Raw genomic sequence first — 15,178 nt, forward strand, 5'->3', positions numbered from 1 at the left:
TAACGTCCAAACTGGAATAAACTTTAATTGTGTAGGTAATGTTGAAGGACAGAAAATGAGCATGGACTCCCAGCCTCTTGGGAAACAAGCCCAGATGCAGACGGTGCTGTTTAGTTGTAGGTCATGTATCTCGGGGTGGCGCTGAACTTGGCGTAGGACTTGATGACCTTGTTGACCGCCTCCAGGAAGTCCTTCTCAGTGGCGATCTTCCGGCGGGCGCGGATGGCAAACATACCCGCCTCCGTGCACACGCTGCGAATCTCGGCACCTGATGGGACAAAACAAACGGTGTGATTGTTTCAGATTGACTACCTTGCTTCCCAAATATGGCTTTACATGGTTGGAGCCCGTCATTGGGCTGCAGTAGAGAGTGCTGGGTAGAGAATTCCAACGCAACCTTTTTACATGTCAATTACTAAAAATAGTGGCGCCCCCTTGTGTTGCATCACCGGAACAACATGGTGTCGGGTCCTCTTACCTGTGCTGTTGGGACAGAGACGAGCCAGCAGCTCGAAGCGAATGTCTCTCTCCACGCTCATGGAGCGGGCATGGATCTTGAAGATGTGAGTACGACCCTGAAACAACACCTCATTCTTTACCACACTGCCAGCGCCACTCTACATTCAAACTGAGGAGTAAATCTCAACCCAATCACATCTTCACTATTCATCCAGTTGGAATAATTGTTGGCAGCTAACTTCATTCACTTCTCATTCGTCTTCATGCATTTTTTATTACCACCTTTGTAATGATGTAATCTATTCCTCTGCATATTCACCGAGTCAGAGGCTACGTTCTAAATGGCACTCTGTTCCCTCATATAGTGCACTACTTTTGACCAGCCAAATGGCACCCTGTTCCCTAATGTAGTGCACTACTTTTGACCAGCCAAATGGCACACTATTCCCTAATATAGTGCACTACTTTAGACCAGGATCCAAAGGAATAGGGTGCCATTAGGGACTGGAGTCAGAGGTCAGAGTTACTCCCGTTCTAATCAGACATGGTATTCACCTCCAGGTCAGGCAGGCTGAACTCAATCTTCCGGTCCAGTCGCCCGGGCCTCATGAGGGCCGGGTCTAGGGTGTCGGGCCGGTTGGTGGCCATCAGGACCTTGATGTTCCCCCTGGGGTCGAAGCCGTCCAGCTGGTTGATGAGCTCCAGCATGGTCCTCTGGACCTCATTGTCCCCACCGGCTCCGTCGTCAAAACGGGCCCCTACAAGACAAGACACAACCCACATGTAAGTCGAGGCACAACAGACAGGGCTACTATTTCTGGTGACAAGACGAGCACCCTGTGCACGTCAAGCTGCCTCCTGCCCTATGGGCTGTTCTGGCTCAGATAAGGCTACTTACTACCACTTCTTGTGAAATGCATAAATGTGTTCTTTTACAGAGCTGTCTTGCATTTAAATCAGTACACAAGTTTTTTTTTTAAGCGCTGACCTCCAATAGCGTCAATTTCGTCGAAGAAGATGAGGCATGCCTTCTTGGTTCTGGCCATCTCGAAAAGCTCCCGCACCATTCTGGCACCCTGAGGAAGAGAAACAAGCACAGAGAACAAGGTAAGCTCACACTGATTCAGGACCACATTCTTGAGTTAATTCTCCATTATCCTGAGTTCTCAAATCAATTCAATACAACTTGATTGTGACTCGCTCAGGGTTGAAGTTTCCCCTATATACAGATCTAGGATCAGCTTCCCATCCTCCAATCCTAACATTAACCATTACTGGGGGAAATTCTAAACTGACCCAAGATCAGTGTCTGGGGGCAACTTCACCCTCCACCATTGTGACTCACCTCTCCCACGTATTTCTGGACCAGCTCTGAGCCGATGACCCTGATGAAGCAGGCATCGGTGCGGTTGGCTACGGCTCTGGCACACAGGGTTTTACCTGTCCCGGGTGGGCCGAACAGCAGAACCCCCTTCGGGGGCTCAATTCCCAGGTTGACAAACCTCTCGGGCTGAAAGCAGAACGGACAACGAGAGGAGACATCAGCAGAGGTACAAAGGATCCAATATGTTTTAAGTGTACGAGATGTCTAATAACCCTGCCACAAATGCAGGAAATCTGAGGGCACTCACCCATGTTTTTATTGCCTTATTTATTGATACCTTCTCATTTAAATGTCACGAATGTATAGTTTATACCTTATTGTGATATTCGGTAGAGTGATTATAAATGACAAATTGAGACTATAGGAACACTTACATGGAGCAGTGGAGTCTCCACCACCTCCCTGAGCTTCTCAATCTGCTCTTTACATCCACCCACGTCACTGTAGGTCACATCAGGCTTCTCTTCCACCTAGTGGACAGTAACAGAGACAGGGGGAGACGTTGCTGTTAGTTCAGGTAGCTACAATACGTTGACAAGTATCCTTATTTCAGGCCATGGTCGTAAACATTAGGCACCAAGCAAAAAAACTGACTATTAGGGAGGCACTACTTGAGGTGTATTCACTAGGAACCAAACTGAACCAAAGGGGGAGGGACCTACCTGAATTTGTCCAATAGAAACTCTGTTGCAAATAATTTTCCGTTTGCAGTAAACAGTTTCAGTAGCAAAAACATTTTGGGCTAATGATTACAGCCCAGAACTTGAACAAGAAACATTTCTTTTTTTCTGTTGCAAAAAGTTTTGCTACTGTCTGCCCTAATGAATAAAACCCTTTTCTCAAAACAGATGTTGGCCTTCTTTGCAATGATCTGAAAGTGCTGACCGGGTGAAAGCCAACCTAAGGATGAGTTTCCACCATATTGTTTTCACCCGTCAAGTACTTTTCCAATCGGTGCAGATGAAGGTGAGGAAACGGATCTTGAATTCAGATCAAGTGGTTGTGTCACGTCTTACCTGCATCATAGTGACAGTGGGGTCAATCTTGGGAGGCAGAGGAATGTGGATCTGGTACTTGTTTCTATCCACACTAAAAGATAAACACAGGAGACTTAAGTATCTAACAATAATACTGTACCAATGCAATATTGGACATCGGCACACATGATTCTTATTGGAGCAAGAGATATCACCCTTCATCCTTACCCGACTCTCATACCCTCCTCTATGTCAGTGGGGGCCACCTGGTCACTCAGGTCCACCACAAACTTGGCAAACTGCTTCACATTGATGATGTACTTTGGGTCTTCAGAGTCAGCGTTGATGATCTTTGTGCATCTGCCACAACAAAATACAACAAGCATGTGGGTGTTTAGCTCAAACTAGAAAAGAAAACCTAATAAAAAATATCCATTGTTTTTAAAGACAGTTCAATCTATTAAATGATGCTGGTGAGATACAGTAAATTGATAAAGGTGCCATACCTTGCTACCTGCAGAGGCTGCTCGCTCTGCAGAGTCTGTTTGTCTGCAGCCAGATCCCATAGAGCAGGGGGAGCCAGGCCAGTGTCCGATTCCTTAATGCCTGCATTGTTAGATAGCTGAGGTTAGTGCACGTACGCTATCTGTCAGACTTGAAAGCAACAAATAACAGATGTTCTGCTATCACTAAGGAAAAGCAAGCCACATTCTAAATATTTTCAAGCATCATGGGAGGGTAGAATACTCAAGGTAATCCCTATTCAATATACACTACATGTTTAATGAGTGATAATACACATGGATGTTACGTATAATCACAGTGCTGCCTACCGGTCAGTTCATTGATCTTCTTGAGCAGGTTTTGGATGTCATCTTCCACTTGCTTAATCTGTCTGGAGTAGGTGCTCTGGCCCTGTACACAACCAGCAATACAAAGATGTCAGTCAAAGAATGTAGGCTATGTAGTTATTGTAGCAGATAATGATCATTTCAATCAGTGATAATCAACCTTTAATCAATAGGTAATAACTGGAAAATGAATTGGTCTGCCCTACACCATTAGACATCACAGGGGTCATTATGATTGTAGCTAGGCCTACAAGATGTAAAATAGCAATCAATTAATGTACAGGTATAGACTAGCTCATACTCACATAAGTTTTCAATAAGGCAATGTCTCCTTCATCCAAAGCTGGAGGGCAAAAACACATTACAATTTACATAACATTCACGAACAACCAATTCATAGCTATTAAATAGGCACATATCATTATTGTAATAGCTTGTCTTTACATCCAGGCATAATTGATAATTTAAAAACCCACTGTGACATCGATGTCCAAAACAAAAATGGCAGTGTTCATTAGCCAGGGCTAGCTAACATTAGCCCTGGCTAGATAACTAGCTAGCTAACTAACTGATATTAAGCCATACTAGTAAAGATCACGTAACACCGTGGCTTGTTTGATTTTTGTTAAGTACCCATCGAGCTCATATTGCTATTAACTAGCTATCTTTGTTAAACTATTCACAGTGCATGACAATGTATTGCATGACTTAAATTTGCCATCATAGCTAACTGTCGTACTGACAAAGCTAGCTAACGTTAGCTAATAAACAGTGGTTCTCAAAAATATCATCACATACATCTGATAGGTTTATCCTCCTCTTCTTTGACATCTTTGATTTTCCTTTGATCGCCTCCCAAATAATCTGGCATTGCTAATGTTATTCTGTGTATAAAGTTTTACTAGAAGATTTTGTGCTTCAGCACAACAAGGATTACACAGCAGGTTTGTTACTTCCGCTATGCACAATTGACCGGAAATGGGGGTCGGACCTTTATTTGACGACCCATTGTCATAATGTTCCAAAGTTTTTTAAATGTATTTTATACAACCAATATCTGTTCAAATGTATGAATGTTCTTATACTAGTTTTAAGTGTGTCGCTTAAAAATGTAAACAGTCGTTTGTGAGAAGATCGTCTGTGAAATGATAAAACTATTATTTAGGAACTTAACATAAGGTATCCTATGTGTGATATCGGAATTATAAGAGTGTAAGCCAGGTCTACCCAGTAAGGCACTTGTTAAAGCAGGCCCATGTGGTGCACTGAAAAACCGGGCGACATACTAGCACTTTAGAAAACATTTAACTGAATACATTTCACAGCTGAATGTTATAGCAGACCTTTCCAGTATGCTGATAGAAGCATTAGAAGGGGATGTTACAGTCGTCTACTGTAATGCCATTTCTGGTAAGCATTGAGTGAAAGTGAAAATACTGCTGATACTGACACAATTCGCTATCATGCAGCTAGCTAGCTAGCAAGCAACTCTGCTAGTTAACTACCGGTATATCAGATAACAACTAACGTTAGCTAGTTATCGCATACTAGTATGGAGTGTTATTTAATTCATATTGTTAATATTATCATTGTAGCTTACTAGCTAGCTAACGTTACTGTCTATGAAAATCGTTAAGCTAACTAGCTAAATTACTAAGGAGCGAGACAGCATTGATGTTGTGCATGTGTTTGCTGTTGCTGAATCTTAGTTTTGAATAAAGGCACCTGCTGCACAGATTTGTTCATATACTGTAGCCCCACATAGCTAGCTATAACACTTAACATGGTCATTTTTTTTGTTAATTTGTGGACATTTGGTGATCATTTGTTAAAAATAAAATAGTACAACATTCAACTTATTAAAGGATATTTGACAGTTCTAGTTCACACTTACTCATACAATTGTTTGAGTAAGTGTGAGTTGTTTGATACAACAGTTGTTTGATAGGTTGCAGAATGTTATTCTCCGTTTAGAGAATGCAGCCAGATGGGGATAATGGAGGGGGATAATGGTTGCCCTCCTCTCAGCCTCAGTGCAGATCGAGGTGGAACCTGTTGGTCGGTGGTTCGAGGCCTTTCTGAAGAGGAGGAACAGGAATGTATCGGCCTCCTTCCAGGAGCTTGAGGAAGAGGAAGAGCTGTCTGAGGAATCTGAGGATGAAGAGCTGCAGCTGGAGGATTTCCCCTTGCTGAGAACACTGGACCCCAAAGACTGGAAGGTAGTCAGGTGTATTCATTCCGCCGATTCTATTGAAAATCATTTCTTAATCTGAAACAAACGAAACGGGGATGAACATACCTGAATTTGTCCAATCGAAACACTCGTTTGCAACTGTTGGACTAATGATTACAGCCTAGATCAGTTAGATGCATGCAAGAAGTGTGCAAGGCGGTATTAAATGTGTCACTCTGCATTACTCTAAACCTATTGACGTTATATTGAGCTGGGTGAATGGAATATGAATGGCACTCATCCAATATGCTGTAATAGAAATCGTCCTCCCTCATCTTAAACGGCACCGACTGCCACTGAGTTAGACGTTATATCAGTGGGACCTCACTTCAGAACCGTTAGGAACACTGTATTGAATTCTACCTTAGGGAGTACGTAGTAAAGGATGTCTTCCCCCTTGGCATTTCTCTTTTCAGAATCAAGATCACTATGCTGTCCTTGGACTGGCTCATATGAGGTACAAGGCGACACAGAAACAAATCAAAGCTGCCCGTGAGTATTTCCATTTGTGCTGTTGTCTTCTGAACCACATATTTGTTGACCATAAGGTTTCTCTGGCATTACTTCCAAGAGTTCATTAGAATAGCAGATTGTTTTACTGCAGTATATTAAGTCTGTTTTTCAACAGACAAGGCAATGGTGTTGAAGCATCACCCTGACAAAAGGAAAGCTGCGGGAGAGCAGATTGTAGAAGGAGACGGTGACTACTTCACCTGCATAACTAAAGGTAAGGACATTGAAAAACGTTGTCAGCAATGCCACGGTCATGGTTTGTTCAAATCTCGCAGGGATCACATGCACATCCTAAAAAAGGAAGTCCCTTTGGATAATTGTCTTATATAGGTGTTATACCTCACAGTACGCCCTCTGTATACAAATACAATGATTATAGTATGAAATATAGTATTGTTTTACCAGAGGGTTGCTGGCATCAATATTTTAGGTGCCACCTACTGCCAATGTTCCCTTGAGCAACAAACGTAACCCCCTAACTGCTCATTGGGCACTGCAGCTGCCCTCTGCTGTAACCAAATGTGTGTTTGTGTGTATATCGGGAGGGGTGGTGTTGGATAAAAGCAGAAGACAGATGTCTATCTGGTGGACTAATAAAGTAGATGTTATCTATTATCATATGAGGCTAAACATTCTGTTTCAGCTCCTATTAACAATAATATTTTGTTTTTATCTCATACCAGCTATAGAAATTCTGTCAGATCCTGTGAAGCGAAGAGCATTTGACAGTGTAGATCCTACCTTTGACAACGCTGTGCCCTCAAAGGGCGAAGGCAAAGATAACTTCTTTGAGGCGTATGCTCCCGTTTTTGAGAGAAATGCCCGGTGGTCTTCCAAAAAACACGTGCCCAAACTTGGCACTATGGATTCCTCTTTTGAGGATGTGGATAATTTTTATTCTGTTTGGTAAGTAAGACCGTCACTGGCCATCAGCATTGGCCATTGTGCGGAAAATGCCTTTTAACTTTGAACTACTGCCCTTCTCATCCATCCTTTCAGCCAAACAAATTCAGAATTTGGAACTTTTAGACATGAGGTGTATAGTAACTTCTCACAATGATTTGCTATTTCTTGTTCATTTATTTGAATTGTGAATTTGTTTCCCATTCATAATCTCAATCAAGGTACAACTTTGACTCATGGAGAGAGTTTTCTTATTTGGATGAAGAGGAAAAGGACAAGGCAGAATGGTAAGTAATATCAGAATATGGTGGGTAATATCAAAACAATCCATGTGGAATGCACTGTGTTATATTTATGTATTGTAGATGTTTTATTGTCACCAGGTACAGTAGAATGTGTTGCTTTACAGGGTTAGCCATAGTACGGTGCCCCCCTGGGGCAAATTAGGGTTAAGTGCCTTGCTCAAGTGCACATCAACCTATTTAATAAAAAAAAAGTTAAATACATTTTTTTTTTTCTCACATAGTCAGCTCAGGGATTCGAACCAGGGACCTTTCGGTTACTGGCCCAGAGCTCTAACCGCTAGGCTGCCTGTGTCTTCCATTCTCAGTAGTGTCTGATTTGTGTGCTTTCATCTGTTGAATTCAGTCGTGATGAGAGGAGATGGATTGAAAAGCAGAATCGTGCAGCCAGAGCCACCAGGAAGAAGGAAGAGATGAATAGACTACGGACACTTGTTGGTAAGGCCCACTAGACATGTATACCTGTTCTTACATGAACAATAGAAAATGACTAACTCCAAACTGAAATACCTGGCAGATGGGTTCATGGAATGACACTGTTTGGGTGCGTTTCTGTTGAAAGACACGGCCTACAGCCTTGATCCCAGGATAAAGAAATTCAAAGATGATGAGAAGGCCAGAAAGGAGAATGAGAAGAAGGCCAAAGCAGACGCCAAGAGGAAAGAGCAGGAGGAGAAGGAGCGGGTCAGTCCAGCACATTAGAACATCCATTTTGTTTTAATCTTGCCTCCCTTGTGTCCAGATTGTTTCTGCATAGACTTCAATGCGTTTCTGACTGTTGGTATCAGGCTCGGCAGGCAGAGCTGGATGCTGCACGGCTGGTCAAAGAGAAGGAGGAAGAGGAGGCCAAACTGGTTGCCCAGCAGGCCAAGAAGGAGAAGGAGATCCAAAAGAAGGCCATCAAGAAAGAGAGGCAGAAACTGAGGACAACTTGCAAGGTGCTGCCTGAATGGGATGGCCTCTCTCCAGGGAATGAATTAACATTTGCTGATTAGTGGGCAAGATTGTAATGCTGTTTAAGGTACCCAACTCATCTTAGTATTTGTCTGTCCTCTTTTGTTTTCCCCTGAAGAACTGGAATTACTTTGGTGACAATGAATCTGATAGTGTGAAAATGATGGAAGATGTGGAGAAACTTTGTGACCGTTTGGAGCTTGTGAGGTAAAGGATATTAATTGAAATTGCCTTATTGGTAATACTTTATTCAAATCTGGAGTTGAACTCAATACAGTGGGAATCACTTTCTATCTCCAGTCTGCAATCCCTGAATGAAGGATTGGCATCGGGTTCAAAGGAGGAGGGCAAGGTAGCGGTGGAGAAGCAGGTAGAGAGACCACAACACATTGGCATGATGACTGGGTGTAAATGTGGTACACAGCTTCCATCTGTACCACTGACATTGTTTTTTGTGTGTATGTACAGGTGCAGGAGGTGAATGCCCAGCTGCAAAAGGAGAAGGATGCGGAGGTGCAGGCCAGGCAAGCTGTCCGCACTGCCGTACAGGCCAGCGGAGGAGGCGGGGGCGGAGGAAAAGGCTGGAATGAAGAAGAGCTCCCGCTGCTCATCAAAGCAGTCAACCTGTTCCCTGCTGGAACCAATGCCAGGTACCCTCCCAGGGCTGCGTTCAACAGGGCACAATGTTGAAGTAGAACAAACAAGGCTAAAAATACATATAACAAACTTTCCTCTCGCATGTAGAAAAAGGAATCCACTCTATTCATGACATTTCTGTATTGACACTGCTCATGGGAAACAGACACTTTTTCATTTGAACAATGGTACAAGTTCAATATTCATGACATTTTTGCCTAATGAACTTGGCTGTGTTCTGTTCATGAAGCTGAACATTCCACTGCTGGTGTAGATTTCATGCTTTTACTTTAAGTGATTCGTCTTTTGTTGTTTCTATCCTGTAGATGGGAAGTCATTGCCAACTACATGAACTTGCACTCCACCAGTGGCATCAAAAGGACAGCCAAAGATGTCATCAACAAAGCCAAGAACTTACAAAAGCTTGGTGAGCAACTGTCATGTCACCAGTTGTTGGAGTCTGTCAGTGTGATTCTCTGCAAAACACTTTTGAGACTTTAGTGCCACTTTTTCAGAACCCGGGCAGAAAGATGAGATTAACAAGAAGGCCTTTGAGAAGTTTAACAAAGAGCATGCAGCCGTGCCCCAGACAGTGGACAATGCAGTGCCCTCTGAGAGATTTGATGGTGAGTGGTCATTTAGTTCATTTTTGCTTGCACAAAAGCCCATTGGATTTATACCTATGACTGAAAGTACCTTGTCACTGACCTCATACTTTCTACACTTGAGGATCTGATTAAGCAATATGGGGGGGTGTAGTAGTGACTACGGGTTCTTTCTGGATGTTTCCTAGTCTTAGCCATTCACTGTCCTCTTTAATTCTCACTGCTTCAGGTGCTGAAGCCAACACTGCATCCTGGACCACTGAGGAGCAGAAGCTGCTAGAGCAGGCCTTGAAGACTTACCCCGTCAGCACCCCAGAGAGGTGGGAGAAGATCGCTGCAGCTGTGCCTGGACGTACCAAGAAGGACTGTATGAAGAGATATAAGGTAAGCTGGGCCTTATCATTGATCCTTCTGTGTGTGGTTTCAATCCCTGTTTGTATGTACAATTTAGATGGCAGCATTCTAAGGCTGGGATACAATCTGATCGCGTTTAGTCCACCTTTTAAAAAGCAATGTTCCCATGTTTGCGGAGCCTGAATTCACAGTAAACGCGTCGACTCAATGGGAAGTGACCTTTAAAAGGGATCTACCGCTGATCAGATTGAATGCCTGCCTAAAGCTAGTTCTCTCCTCTACAGGAACTGGTGGAGATGGTCAAAGCCAAGAAGGCCGCCCAGGAACAAGTTGGCAGTAAAAGCAAAAAATGACAAGACAAGCAGCCCTATGTTCTTAACGTTATTGTGTTGGTCTTTATTTTATAATAAAATTAAAAGAAACCACAACTTACTCTGTTTGTAAAAGTTGATGTTTATATACTGTACAGTTGGCTGCTCGCTGTTATTAACTCTAAGTATCTAAAGAGAGCGCCAATTCTCAGGTTCTCATCCAGTACATCCCACTGCGAATTCGGTTGTAGTCTGGGAGCTGCTCAATTGGTCCTGAAACAAGAGGGAAATGTACTGAATGCTCTTTATACCACACCACTTTTGTAAGTAGTCAACCTTCAACAGTTCAATTCCACTGTTCTGACCTAGCAGCACAGCAGACTAGGTAAGGTCTTGACTGAGTGCAATATTGTATGTATTGTTTTGGCAACAAATTAAGTGTATATTTGTAGCTGAAATTGCATAACTTTGTTTGACGACCCCTAATGACCTTAAAATTAGGAAGGGGGGGAAATGCCAGTACACAGAATGAATTAGAATCTGTTCTCGATGTCAATAAGAATAGAAATCACAACGTACCGACTGCTGCGATGGCAGGTGATTTGTCATAGATGTATTTTGTACACACGTCCTTGATGGTCTTTGCATCTATGGCCTTCGAGGGACATAAAATATTTCAAATAAAGACACTGCAATTTCCCAATACAGTCCAAGTGTCTCTGCTATGTTAATCACAGCTGACGTTTGGCGTGAAATATTCATTTACTCACATCGATTCTGGCCTCCAGTTCATGCAGAGGGATCCTACGGCTGTAACAAAGCATCTGTCTGCCGATGTCCTCACAGATGGGGGTGGATCCTAGAAAAAAGGTCCATTTGATTTTACACAAGGGAATTTATTATGATCATTGGCAGGGTTTGAATTAAAGGGGGGCTGGCTAAATACCTCCATAAGAATTGAAATATCAATGTGCCCGCAGATATCGAAAGTCCATTGTTAATTCAATCCCTGATCACGTGGCCTTACCGTCAAGATGCAAAAGCATGTTTGTCTTGAGGAGGTTCTTGGCTCTTGCAACTTCGCTCTCAGTAACGCTAGTGCAGAGTGACATCCTGAGGTAAACAAAAGTAAACGTCAGTCAAATTTACTGGACAGAAGTCAGTGTGAACTGAGCGGCAACCCCCTTTCACACTACCCAAACTATGCTGGGCCAGATTTTTTTTCACATTGTCCTTTTCAGCCCTGTTCCAGCATAACCAGGCCAGCTTGGTTTGACTGCCCACTCAGGTGACAGCTGGGCTCAGTCAGTGCTCACCATTCCAGCTGGGCGAAGTGCATCATCTCGTTGATGGTGCCAGGCTCACACACCATGTAGAGTCCCCACAGGCCTGTGTCGGTGTAACAGGTGTTGAAAGACTGGAAGCTGTGGCACAGGTTGCCCTGGCACGCCATCTGCGCCAGCTTGCTGGAGAGATTCTGGCAAAGGTCAATACACAGATGGTAAGAGGAGGAATCGACCTGGAAGGAGTCCCGGTGCCTGGGAACATGAATGAGAACTTACCACACCCCCACCAAAGGAGCGGTCCCAGTTGCCGATGAGTGTGTTTGCCACCATAAGGGGAATGGTATCGGGGTGCGACCAGCCCACTGCTTCCACAGCAATGGCAATGTGTGCCAGGGGCATCTTGTCATCACGAACTCGGATCTAACCAACAACAATGAAATCAATTGTCCAATATGCTAACAATGTAATCAAATTGGCCAATACACAAGGGGAAATTCCACAGTAAGTGACTCATTTCACATCAAACAAAAAACAATATTGGAAAGTTAAACAAACCATACAACTTTATGCACAAGGACTACTTTGAACATTTTACAAAAACACTTACCAAACTTTGCATCTGCACTGTTCAAGTAAATGTGTTTTTGTAAACATTTCTTTGATATACATTTTAAAGTGAAATCTGAGTCACTTACCATGGAATTGCCCATGGGGAGCAAGTTTGCACTTTGCCTCTGTTGGAGATAAACATTAAGGGCCTTCAATCTCACCTCACTTCCAGTAAAGTCACATTGTGGGAAAGTTGGCGCCTCTCCCTTGTATCTGGCAGGAAGATTCCCAAAGTGGTACTTGGCCAAATCTATCAATTCATTGTGTGAAACCCCTGTTCAAAAGACAATTTTAGCACAAAATATCTTCCATGGATTCTATTTCTCAATGACTGTACATTGTATGATTTTGACCAATTGCGTAGGCATTGCCTACTAATTGGTTGTCATTGGAAACACATCTTTATTACTACAAAACATAAGCACGCCATTTTCAAATGTTGGGATGGTGCTGGAACATTTTTAAGATGTCCCTTTAAGATGAGAAAACCTACCTCCAGCAGCAGCCAACACTATTCTCGGTCCTTTGTAGTGAGTAGTGATGTATTCAACAAGGTCTCCTCTGTTTATTGTTCTATAAACACAGACAGCAGAAATGGCACTGCATATCCCCTGTGGTTTCTATGAAGCAAACTGATCTGAGATGACCGTTAACTAGTTGACAGGAATAACCAAGTCTAGGGGTGTATTATTCAGTAGTGAGTAATTCACAACATTGCAGATTTAAAGGTAATGAATACAGTTAACCGGATGCCCTGTTCAGTATGACAGGCAATCATACCTGTTCTGCACAGTACATTTCTATGTTAACATTCTGTAACATTGTTCTCTCGTGAGCTGGGTTATGTTCATTAGGCACAAAACGGAAGAAAACAGACAATCCGAGTGGGACTAAGCTTCCTGGCTAATAAGGAATGCATATTTTTTTGTGTTTGGTTGCAAAACATTTCCCATTCTGTGCTGTAATGAACCCAGGCCCAGAGTCCTACTTGATATTCTCTGTAGGGCCCAGGATGGTTCTGCCCAGCGCTGTGGCTTGATAAGCTGTGGCGTGGAGGTAATCAAACACCACTTCCTGCAGGTTTGTCTCTACTTCCTGCATCTCTCGGAGGATGACCCCTCGCTCTCGCTCGATCTCTGCTCCCCCCAATGTGCTGTTCTGGATGATGTCTGCCAGGATCTCTACCGCTGGAGGACAAGGGAAGGGGAGCATTATAAACAGTTTCCGCCACACCGAAGATTCTTCATTTCTTATAGAAAAATGTCCACTATCCATCTGTGGCCACACACAGTTCAGCGACAAGACAGTGGAGCAAATCTCTATACAGTCAGTGGTCATACCTCTGGGAAGGTCCTTTGTGAATGCTTTGGCGTAATACACAGTCTGCTCCCTCGAGGTGTAAGCATTCAGATGGGCCCCCATATTTTCAATCTCCAGCTCCAGGTCAAGCTGGGAGCGCTTCCTTGTACCCTGCCAGACGCACAACACAGATGAACAGACATGTCAAACGGTATCAAAGTTGGTAATGGAACATTGGTTGGGATTTGCAGTAGATGTAGCACTTGTCATCTAACCTTGAAGGCCATGTGTTCCAAGAAATGAGCAGTGCCATTGTTCCTCTCATTCTCATAACGACTCCCTGCGTCTATCCAGAGACCAACCTGCAAGGCACCAATTGATCACATCCGACTTCAGCACACTACTCTTTAGTAGACAGATTGTACTTAAACAGTGGGAGGGTCTCTGTTACTCACTGTGCAAGTCGAAAGACCGGAATCCTCAGATGCAACACGTAGTCCATTTTCTAAGGTGGTAACCTTGGTTTCAGGGACATTTAACATCACTTGGTTGGCGGCCTGTGTAGCCAATAGTCTGTGTGATCCAACTATGGACTGCAATGAGAAGGGTGAGTACTATTAGCGACTACCGGTATTAGCTAGCTACGGAGAACGTTGATAGCATTTGCAAGTTTTACTTGGTTGGGCATTACAGTTTATTCTAGTCTAGACTGTGAAAAGAAAATATCTAGGTAATGCTACTGGTTTGAAGTAAGTTGTATGATCATTTCACACGCAGAGTCAATTATCACTAGAAGGAATTATTCTACTTCATCCAAGCTTCAGGACCTGCAGAACACAGGCAATGCTGCCTGGATATCCCTCTTATTTAGCTTCTATAGTTAGCTAAGTATCTGTTATTGATAATTCTACCAAAGGTTTACTGGCTAAAATTGTCGCCCTTCTTGATATCGAGACTTACCCTGGTTAAGACATTAGTCTTCAATAAATTCCGTTTTACAATATATCTCCCAGCTGATGTAAGGCGCTGTAAGGACGTCGCCATGTTGATTATTTGTGACATGGCTATTGCGCAAGTGCGATTATTTAGTGAGCTGCTGTAATGCGCATATAACACAGCCCACCAGCATTTGCCATGTCATTATGATTAGTAAAATGTCATTTTCATAAATATACATTTACAAATGTAGCTATAATTGTAAATGTATAAATAGAAAACAATTGTTTATCATCTTTAAGAATGAAATTGTACAATACTTGAAAACCATGTCCTCCTCTAGTAATAAAAAAGCTGTGAAGACCGTGAATGTATGTAACTTTTTCAAAGTTTTTGGTTTGAATGTACTTTATTATCATGTTTTACTATTCTCTCCCCTTGTAGTTATGTTCAACATTTTTCATATACTCTTTGTTTATTTAGTCTGTCTATTTCCTGTGTGCTTGAAATTGATTCATAAAAAATAATTTCAAATAATATAGCTGTAAGCAGCAATGAACGGGGTT

The 15,178-nt window shown here is 42.8% G+C and overlaps 3 protein-coding genes across 3 annotated transcripts; 1 reads left to right on the forward strand and 2 right to left on the reverse strand.

Annotated features, from left to right (window-relative positions):
- Window positions 1-5: 5 nt before the first annotated feature.
- LOC106609683 (26S proteasome regulatory subunit 7) lies at window positions 6-4,659 on the reverse strand. Its single transcript, XM_014208655.2, has 12 exons — window positions 4,470-4,659; window positions 3,977-4,014; window positions 3,654-3,735; window positions 3,327-3,426; window positions 3,049-3,180; window positions 2,860-2,932; window positions 2,218-2,313; window positions 1,805-1,969; window positions 1,448-1,535; window positions 1,015-1,217; window positions 479-575; window positions 6-268 (listed from the first exon to the last, which is right to left on the reverse strand). Exons 1-12 carry the CDS (start codon window positions 4,540-4,542, stop codon window positions 111-113), a joined length of 1,305 nt encoding a protein of 434 aa, XP_014064130.1. The 5' UTR covers window positions 4,543-4,659; the 3' UTR covers window positions 6-110.
- A 209-nt stretch (window positions 4,660-4,868) lies between these two features.
- On the forward strand, window positions 4,869-10,603 carry LOC106597165 (dnaJ homolog subfamily C member 2). The gene is made up of 16 exons (XM_045722296.1): window positions 4,869-5,081; window positions 5,700-5,890; window positions 6,321-6,396; window positions 6,533-6,631; window positions 7,101-7,323; window positions 7,542-7,607; window positions 7,969-8,060; window positions 8,185-8,306; window positions 8,411-8,560; window positions 8,695-8,783; window positions 8,877-8,946; window positions 9,045-9,226; window positions 9,539-9,639; window positions 9,728-9,838; window positions 10,047-10,201; window positions 10,456-10,603. Exons 1-16 carry the CDS (start codon window positions 5,024-5,026, stop codon window positions 10,522-10,524), a joined length of 1,854 nt encoding a protein of 617 aa, XP_045578252.1. The 5' UTR covers window positions 4,869-5,023; the 3' UTR covers window positions 10,525-10,603.
- On the reverse strand, window positions 10,540-14,764 carry LOC106609773 (peptidase, mitochondrial processing subunit beta). Its single transcript, XM_014208782.2, has 13 exons — window positions 14,637-14,764; window positions 14,132-14,269; window positions 13,952-14,038; window positions 13,718-13,847; window positions 13,366-13,564; window positions 12,871-12,950; window positions 12,539-12,651; window positions 12,045-12,188; window positions 11,799-11,959; window positions 11,510-11,595; window positions 11,253-11,341; window positions 11,062-11,137; window positions 10,540-10,755 (listed from the first exon to the last, which is right to left on the reverse strand). The coding sequence occupies exons 1-13, from the start codon at window positions 14,736-14,738 to the stop codon at window positions 10,691-10,693; spliced, it is 1,470 nt and encodes a 489-aa protein (XP_014064257.1). The 5' UTR covers window positions 14,739-14,764; the 3' UTR covers window positions 10,540-10,690.
- Window positions 14,765-15,178: the final 414 nt, after the last annotated feature.

Source organism: Salmo salar, chromosome ssa07 (genome assembly GCF_905237065.1).
Source record: "Salmo salar chromosome ssa07, Ssal_v3.1, whole genome shotgun sequence".
Classification (NCBI taxonomy): domain Eukaryota; kingdom Metazoa; phylum Chordata; class Actinopteri; order Salmoniformes; family Salmonidae; genus Salmo; species Salmo salar.